We start from the raw sequence: 10,000 nt of genomic DNA, 5'->3' as shown, positions 1-10,000 counted from the left end.
TGTTTTCGAGAATTTTGTTCGTTAACAAGTGTTTTGTTATTCCTTACGTATTTCTAGATAAAAAAAATACGATTAAAATTACCGGCCAAATTATAAAAAAAAAAACATTGTAAGGATTTAGGCTGCAAGGCAAACACTGCTGGGGAAAACAGAGTTTAAGTTGAAAGTTGGGCGCTAAGAGCGAGAAACGGGGGAGGGGAGGGGGCAGACGGCGAGGGAGGTGAGGTGACGACTATGCTTTCAATCCGCGTCCCGAGGCGGTCTACCAGTTGGGGTTGGGGGGGGGGAGAAGGAGGAGCCAGACGCAATACGTTCTCAGGCCGCTGATCTAGCCAGACTGGAAGTACAGAGCTGGGTACTGCACGAGCATTCCTCAAAGACCCGCTCCCCGTCCCGGCGCAGCCCGCCAGGATGCAGGTATGAGATGGTGGGAGAACAACTTTCCAGCAAACATCAAACTTCTTGAGTCGATATTTTTCCAATCCGATAATTGTCACGGCACAATAGAAAGATTCTATTGAAGCCAACGCTGTAAGCTTTTGTTTAGCAGCTGAGGCACTCTCGAACTTGAAGAGTTTTCATTCAGACAATAACAAGTTCGTAATGAGGGTTTTTTCGTCGAATAAAATAAGGTTCATTGTATCTACACATTCGTTTGTCTGTAGCCATAATTCTCCAAAATTCACCATCCTGCTCCCACGCTGTGGGAAGTGAGAAACCCCTGGTATGGTGGTAAAGCCATTGCGACAGAACGCTCACTGTTTTTTTTTATTTTTTTTTTTATGCTGGGTTGCCTTCCCACCTGGCCAGGGCTGTTAGGAAACACTGCGACATAGCCCATAGGTGGTCCCGGGAAGAGAATTCACGACCACCTCTCGAGTTTGACACGATATCCATTGAGCTACTGCGCGGCCCTCTAACCATAACAAAATACGTAACGCGCACCACCACGCTGAGGACAATGAGGACAAAGAACATCATATGTTCCACGTAACTAATCTCCTCCCCCAACCCCTCTTTTCATAAAGACAGGTGAGGGGGAGGACTGGCCTGAAGGAGGATTCAATCGATGAAGACGACTTCAGGGCCGTCTCTCATTAGAGCGGAATCGGACGTCCAGTAAGTTTTGCTCGGTGCTATTTTCGCTCAAGGATGTCTCTGGCTCAATGATGATCGTTCAACGATTGTCTAGAGCACTGTTTCTTTGTTTTTAACGGGGGTGTTTTGCTTTAAGCAACAAAATACGAGGCTGATAGTTCTAACCGAACCTACCAACGCGTCTGCCCAAACATGATGCTAAGAGGTAAAATGCGCGTCACCAGCCATTGGCTGTGGTAGACTAATAATTGCACCGAACTAAACGTACTTACAGAGCAAAACATACAAAGCACTGCTGCACACAGGAATCACAGGTTAATTAGGGAATATATGTGTGCATTATTTTTTCTACAATTATAACAGTATTAAGAAGAAATAACATTTATTTCTCATGAAACAGTAAAGGACTTTGAAAATAGGCATATCAATCAAAGAAACTCTCGGCACACCTGGGTAAATATATTACTTTCTATCTCCGATTGGTAATCCAATTAATATGAATGGCCGGTAGCCTATGGGTGGTTGCAAGTGCCCCCTCCTAAGGCGTAACAGTAATTCCTGTGCCCAAATACACAAGTGTAGCAATGAATTTTAATGAAGCTTCCTCGATTAGAATTTTACTCTTGCGGAAATTCCCAAATACCACTGCTTTGATCTATTTTGTGACCAAAACCAGGAGGCATAAGAGCAGGTCTAACAAAAGGTCAAGTTTACAGAAGTGTTGTCGTACATTCTCTCTCCCTTTCTCTCTCCTTCTCCAGGTCACTTCCTACATCGATGCCTCGAACGTCTACGGCTCTGACGACGAGGAGATGGCTGGACTCCGATTGTGGGAGCAGGGTAGGTATAATTTTTCATTGCTTTTATGGAGACCTCTAAAGGCCATATTACCTAAGCAATGGTAACAGATTTCTTTTACTCCCGAGAGGTTGCTGGTAACGTAGTCAAATTCAGTAGTTTGTCAGACAGGGTAGCTTGGATTGGGATTAGGTTGTGTAAAAGATACACTCTAAAAATAGTTCAGGTTTATGCGCCAACTTCACAGATTTCAGACGATGAAATTGAGTCGTTATATGATGATTTAAGTCAGGTAATGGATAAAGAAAAAGTAAGTACACATTGGTAATAGGCGACTTTAATACTAAAGTGGGGAAGAAGATTGGAGATGAGACGTGCATTGGTAAGTTTGGAGTAGGTGAAAGAAATGACAGAGGCGAGATGTTAGTCAATTTTGCAGAGAACTATAACATGAGGATAATGAACACTTTCTTCCAAAAGCGTGTAGGTCGTAAATGGACCTGGAGAAGTCCAATTGGAATAACAAAAAACGAAGTAGACTTCATATTAGGAGGCGAGAGCAACAGCGTTAGCAATGTTACGGTGATAAACAAAATCAACATAGAATGGTAGGTTGCACAGCTAAATTCATTTTCAGAGCCGAGAGAAATAAACTAATTTTAAGAAAGAAAATAAGCCTTGCAAACGTTAAGATCAACAAGAAGAAATTTCAGTTAGAAACTAAAAATAGATTCGAAGCTCTAAGAAGGAGGACAGCGTGGAAGATATTAATTTGAATTCAGTGAATATCATTAGGGAATCGGTAGAGAAAGTAGGAAGCACAAAAAAAAAAAAAAAATACTCCCAAGCTACAAATGACCTAATTAAAAGAAGAACGACCATGTAGATTAAAAACAGGAGAGACGAAATAGAAAGAGTAGAACTAAACAAGCTTATCAACAAAAGGCAGAGGTTAGAGAAAAGAAAGAGAAACATGGATGAAATAGAGGAAACTATTCGGAAAGGTAAAAGTAGAAAAGGACCGAGTGCAGACATGCCTTAGGAAGACAGCAAATGATATGTTTGAAAGATAGAAATGAAGAAATCATTAAATGCAGGGACAGAATGGTAAACAGAGTAGAAGAATTTTACCAAGACCTTTACTCATCGAAGACCGTAGTTGAGTCAATAATTTCATGTATAGACGTTAGTAGTGTACCAGAGATTACAAAGGAAGAAGTAGAACTTGCTCTAAAAACAATGAAACGAGGAAAAGCACCTGGGGAACATGGTATATCGATAGATTTATTGAAAGGCGCAGGTAGATTAGTTCATATTAGAATAGCTTAGTTGTGCACCCGGTGCTTACGCCAAGAAAGCGTTCCTGAATCGTGGTGCAATGCTATAGTGATTTTTCTTCATAAAAAAGGAGACCACAAGGATCTTAGTAACTATCGACCAATTAGCTTGCTATCAAATATATATAAAGTATTCTCCAAGATCCTTACAAATAGACTAAGTCAAGTTTTAGATGGAAACCAACCGAGAGAACAGGCAGGCTTTAGGAGCGGATATTCGACTCTAGACCATTTGCAGGCGATAAACCAACTAATCGAGACAATGACAGAATACAATATACCTCTGTGTTTAGCTTTTGTAGACTACGAAAAGTCCTTTGACTCGGTAGAAAAAATAGCAATACTAAACTCGTTACGCAAGCAAGAGTTTTAGAAAAGATTTATGCGAAAGGTACCACTATAATTCGACTACATAGAGATACACAAAAGATTAAGATCGAGAAAGGAGTACGGCAAGGCGATACAATTTCACCCAAATTATTTACGGCTTGTTTGGAAGATATTTTCAGAAGATTGAGTACGGGAGAAACGTTAGCTAGCTAGCTTCCATTCTCTTGGGACATCTCCGGATGTGATGGATTTCTTGAAAACGATTTCTAATGGACAACAATCTCAAGTAGTTACGTTTACTCAGAGTTAAAAGTTTTCACGCTTATTTATCAAAACTATTTTTAGGCCTTCCATTCTCAGAGTTTCCTCTGGGCAGAATGAAATCTCCTAGAGTCAGCTACAGAAACGTGTTTAAAATATATAATGGTGAGGAAAGGGTTACGATCGAACGATATTTTTGCACTCAGACCTGATATCATGTGATATCATTCAACGACGAGCTGATATCCTGTGATATCAGTGAAGCAAGTGAGGGAAAAGTTGGTATCTACAATAATGAAGGGAGCTCACTGGGAGCCGGACAAAAGTATTTTTGAATCGAAGTTTTGAGAAACTGAGTCTAATCTTCTATTGAGTGTGCCTTTGTTATCAGATCTAAAGAGTTGATAGACATAAAAATACTTCCAGCTTTAAGTCTGGGGTCGAGGAATCTCGGTTCCTTTGTTTATTGGTGATCAATTACTAAATACTTAACCATTGATCACCTGTGTAGCAAGACAAAAGAATGAGAAAAATAGAGGAGAGGGTCGGCTTAGTGAATAATTAATTTACGAAATAAAATAGGAAAGACAGAAACGCACACACACACACAGACACACACACACACACACACACACACACACACACACACACACACACACACACACACACACATAAACACACAGTCATAATGGGAATAGTGGAAACTAAATTAAAGTGTACTCCACCACCCAACACTGTGGGACAAGGTTTATACAACTGCTGGACAATAAATAGAAAGGATAAACAGGGCGGCGGAGTATTAATTTTGACTAATAAAGATTTAAATGTAACAAAAATAACTGAAGGAAAAAACAATGTATAATCAATTACGATACAAGTTGAAAGCAAACATATGAAGAGTAGAAAATTTGTAGTGGTGTATGTGCTTCACAAAACAAAGTCCAGGACAGAAAGTGATCATTCCAAAACATTAGAAGATACAAAATATGAATTAACTAATATACTGCAGGACAAAGGAAATACAGTAATTATGGGTGACTTTAATTCAAAAGAAATTTATTGAGAGGAAATGACAGTGAAGGGCGGAGAGGAACTCTGGGGCAACGTTCTGCTCGACATGACCATCGAAAATACAATGACTCAGTGGATAAAGGGAAATACCAGATACAGAGGTAGTGAAGAACCATCACAGCTGGATTTAATACCTACAACAGAGCCTGAAATTGTCGATAAAATTGATTACAAAACTCCGATAGGAAAGATTGACCATGTAATAATAGAATTTGAGTTGAAAGAGCAAATGGATCAAAGCAGAAATGATAAACATAAAATAGGAAGACTAATGTACAACAAAGCAAATTTTGAGAAACTCAAAAAATTCTTTCGCAATGCGAACTGGGAAAAATTCCTGAAGAAACAGGGATGGAAGAGAAATGGAATATATTTAAAGAAATTTATAATGAAGGAGTGAATAAATACGTACCAAAAAGAATAAAAAAAAAAAATAGAAAGAATTCAAAGAGCAACAACAAAACTGGCAACCATCTCTTTCCAAAATGACATATGAACAAAGACTGTCCAAATTAGAATTACCAACTCTGGAACAAAGAAGGGAAAGAGGAGACCTATTAACTATCTATAGAATTATGAAGGGAATGGAAATCTTAGATAAGAATGATTTATTAAAATGGGACAATGGAAAAACAAGAGGACACGAAAAAAAAAAGATAAAAAAAGATAATTACAGAAGATATCTAAAAAGAAATAGCTTCCCACGCAGAGTGATATATACTTGGAACAAATTAGACAAAAAAAAAAAAAAAAAAAAAAAGTGTGTGGAAACACAATTCAAGATTTTAAGAAAAAAATTGATGGTGAGAGATACAAAGACGGGTCACTACGAGCATAGCTCCCTTCCCATATAATACCACTAGGTAAATACACACACACACACACACACACACACACACACACACACACACACACACACACGCACACACACACGTACACGCACATATACACACACATATACACGCACACACACACACACACACACACACACACATCAACATATATGTACCCACCCACGAACACGTACGTGCAGAAACTCATGCAAACAGGCACACATTTTCATTTTCAGTATTTACTTTGAGAAATTGTAGCCTCAATTTTTCTGTTGTATTATCACAGAATCAACTTTACATTATGTTGCTGGAAACAATTGAAAAGGAAATAGATGCTGCCTACGAAAAGGTATTGTTCGACGACCAAATTGTTTTTTTTTTTTTTCTATGCTGGAATATTTCTTCTGCAAAGCCTTTTATGTTTCATGTTTTTGTTTCTTTGAAAATACTGATAGTCAGATTCTTTTCAAACTTGCAATTTATATGGTACAACGAATCGGGTCCTTTGTTTGTATGAACTATAGACGAAGTGAAGTTGGCCCTTGATAGCTTTGCCTCGTCGGTCTAGACTCAGGTTTTCAATTATACAGAAGATAATAATAAAAACAATAGAGAAAAATTTTGATTTTATATCTCATACTAAACAAGGCTCAATAAAGCCAGAGCTTCTCCATGAGTTCCAGAAATATTGAATGTTGAATTTAGTTAACCATTCTCAAATAATTATGCTATTGTCTTCACTTTATTTTTCTATATGTAAGCACTATCCAAATGACGGCAAATAGGACTACTGAGCGACGATTTCTTGGTTGTCCAAAGTTTATGACACTTCATGAGCCCGAGGGAGAAGGACGGTAACAGATGGAAATATCTAAGCTACAGGATATAGAACTCTTATCATATATATAATTCACATAGATACATACATACATACATATAGATACATACATATATATATATATATATATATATATATATAGATCAGAGAAACGAAAGAGAAACATGGATGAACTAGAGGAAACTATTCGGAAAGGTAAAAGTATTAAAGGGACCGAGCGCAGACATGCTTTAGGAAGACAGCAAATGATATGTTTTAAAGATAGGAATGGAGAAATCATTAAATGTAAATGTAGAGACAGAATGATAAAAAGAGTAGGATAATTTTACCAAGAGCTTTACTCGTCAAAGACCGTAGTTGAGTCAGTAAATTCATCTGTAGACGTTAGTAGTGTACAAGAGATTACAAAGGAAAAAGTAGAATTTGCTCTAAGAATGATGAAACAAGGAACAGCACCTGGGGAAGATGGTATATCGATAGATCTGTTGAAAGACGCAGGGAAAGGTGTTCATATTATGTTGGCTCAGTTATACACCCAGTGTTTACGTTAAGAAAGTGTTCCTGAAACATGGTGCAATGCTATAGTTATTTTACTTGATAAAAATGAGACCAGAAGGATCTTACTAACTATCGACTGATTAGCTTGCTATCAAATGTATATAAAGTATTCTCTAAGATCCTTACAAATAAACTCTTCTGTGACAAAATACCACTAATTGTCTCTCTGTCTCTCTCTCTGTCTCTCTCTTGATCTTTTTATCCATTCATCAATCTCTCTCTCTCTCTCTCTCTCTCTATATATATTATATATATATATATATATATATATATATATATGTGTGTGTGTGTGTGTGTGTGTGTGTGTGTGTGTGTGTGTGTGTGTGTGTGTATCTCTCTCTATAAATATATATATATAAATATATATATATATATATATATATATATATATATATATATATCCATCTATCTATCCATCTATCTATCCATCTATCTGTCCATTTATCTATCTATACATCTGTGTACTCGTCTATCTACTCATCTACCTATCCATCACTCTTTCCATCATATATTCATCTATCTGTCCGTCTATTGTACATCCTTCCGTCTTCTATTTCTTACCTATGTACTCACGATTAAATTTGTACAGAGAGGTATGAGAAAATAAGGGTAGGGAAACACAAGACTCTGAAAAGCGCTTTTATTACGTGACTGACCGTCCTCGACTTATGTCTTTCTCACAATTCGATGATTGAGAAAGAGAAAAGTAGAAACCGGTTGTGTGGTGTTATTCACTTAATAAAGACACCTCGAGGTTCCGTGTTTCATTTGTCTTTCCATATCTATTTACCCATCTTGCTATCTATCAACCTATCTACGTACCTATCCTTCTGTCTACATCTGTATTATTTTTTTCTCCTCAGGTATGCTGAAATACACCCCTGTAAGGTTCCGGAAGCCCCTCCTGCCGCCACTGACTCACTTCTTCGAGGGCGAGTGTCGAGAGAATTCGCGTAACCTCCACTGCTTCCAGGCGGGCGACGTCAGGGTCAATGAACAGCCGGGTGAGTACCTATCCAAGAACGTTTTGCTCGGGAATCCTTTCTAACGACTGTTAGAGGATGTGAGATGAGAAGATCACGAGAGTAGGTCTCTCGAATGATATCGTCTGGTGGTGGCAGAACCTATTCTGTAGTGATTCATAACCTCTTATGAGGATGTGAGATGAGAAGATCACGAGAGTAGGTCTCTCGAATGATATCGTCTGGTGGTGGCAGAACCTATTCTGTAGTGATTCATGAGCTCTTATGAGGATGTGAGATGAGAAGATCACGAGAGTAGGTCTCTCGAATGGTGGTGGCAGAACCTATTCTGTAGTGATTCATAAGCTCTTATGTGTTTGCCGAGATAGTTGTAACCATTTCAGGGCACGGTACTACGTTCATTGAATAGAACAGTCTGGTTCTAAAAAGAATGATATAGTATGGCCATGATACGATAACTTCACTAATAGCTCAGCTGTTGTGACACTATATGTTAGTGTACTTAGTTCATTGTATTAGCCATCTCATTCTATTCTATTTCTCTTCTGATTGTGCCATTGTAGATAATTATAGTTTGACTAATAGCCAAGGCTTTATTTGAAATTGTAGGACGATTTGCCACAATCAATAACAACGAGGGAAAGTCACTGGGAATCGAGACGCCGATTTGGCTGAGTGCATTTTGTAACTAATGTCCCATTATATAATTCCAACGTTCTTAGGATCAGGATTTCGTCCAACAAAACACAGTAAGGAAACACGTAACGGAATTTGGTTCGATGTTGCCGGGCTTAGAGGGGGTTCACACGGTCGTAACGGTCGTCGAACGCGGTTCGACAGACACGTGTTTAAAGTGATGTGTGAATGTGTGAACGGGGTATTTGGTTGTCGAACTCGTTGGTTAAACCCCAAATACCCCGTTCACACGTTCACACACGTGTCTGTCGAGCCGCGTTCGACAAACCGTATAAAGCCCCTCTTAGTGATAGGCTACTGGGACAGCTTCGTACAAGTCTTGTCAACGGCAAACTACACCCTAATGATGACCTCTTTCCCAGATACGGCCCCGTGTCTGCCACATCCACTGTTTTGTAACATCTCTTCAGGCTCTGTAGTATCCTATCAGATTACATTCTTCTTCCAGTTCCCTTTCCTTCTATATTCGTTGTTATTATAGATGGGTTCCCGTGTGACGTCATTACGAAATGTAAACAAAGTGTGCGTGAATCATTGATTTCACTTACGCTAAAAACTGGTTGACAAAAGACCAATCGATTGATTCCGAATACTTGTAAATAACTGTGCAGATACTGCAAAACATCTGGTAGAGATGGTGTCCACCTTAAATTGATTTACTTCACTTACGCTAAAAACTGGTTGACAAAACACCAATCGATTGATTCCGAATACTTGTAAATAACTGTGCAGATACTGCAAAACATCTGGAAGACACGGTGTCCACCTTAAATTGCTTGACTTCACTTACGCTGAAAATCGGTTGAAAAAGGCCAAACGACGGATTCAGCTTACCCGAAGATGTGACTTGGAACGGGAGAATATCTAGCAGACCCTTTCTCGTTGAGCAATGGCTAGGAGAATGATAATATCTTGAAGAGATGTAAAAGAGTATCTGAGTGATACACCTAGCAATTTCCCGAAAGAAGCAAAGAAAGCGTATAAATCGCTAGATGCTTGCAAGTATTTCATGTGTGGTTATGTCCAAGACTGTTCTTACCACAAAATATCTGCTGACAGCGAGTTTTGTTTCATCAAATCTGAGGTTATCCAAAAATATCTGGTTGACAGAATATTCACTTCATTTAGATTACTTCCTCTAATTTGAAAAGATTTAGGTTCCCGGTTTTATGGGGTTGATACGAAGATCGCTAAGTT

General features: G+C 38.5%; 1 protein-coding gene across 1 annotated transcript in view; it reads left to right on the top strand.

Annotated features, from left to right (window-relative positions):
- LOC143029536 (peroxidasin homolog) overlaps nucleotides 1-10,000 on the top strand; it is a 31,507-nt gene that overhangs the window by 12,655 nt on the left and 8,852 nt on the right. Inside the window, exons 7-8 of the mRNA XM_076192187.1 lie at nucleotides 1,860-1,938; nucleotides 7,988-8,128. Of these exons, the coding sequence (XP_076048302.1) occupies nucleotides 1,860-1,938; nucleotides 7,988-8,128 (220 nt within the window). The remainder of the gene's footprint in view (nucleotides 1-1,859; nucleotides 1,939-7,987; nucleotides 8,129-10,000) is intronic.

Source organism: Oratosquilla oratoria, chromosome 11 (genome assembly GCF_046742065.1).
Source record: "Oratosquilla oratoria isolate Oo_2021 chromosome 11, ASM4674206v1, whole genome shotgun sequence".
NCBI lineage: Eukaryota > Metazoa > Arthropoda > Malacostraca > Stomatopoda > Squillidae > Oratosquilla > Oratosquilla oratoria.
The sequence above is the reverse complement of the archived record's forward strand: the minus strand, read 5'-3'. Positions and strand labels throughout refer to the sequence as shown.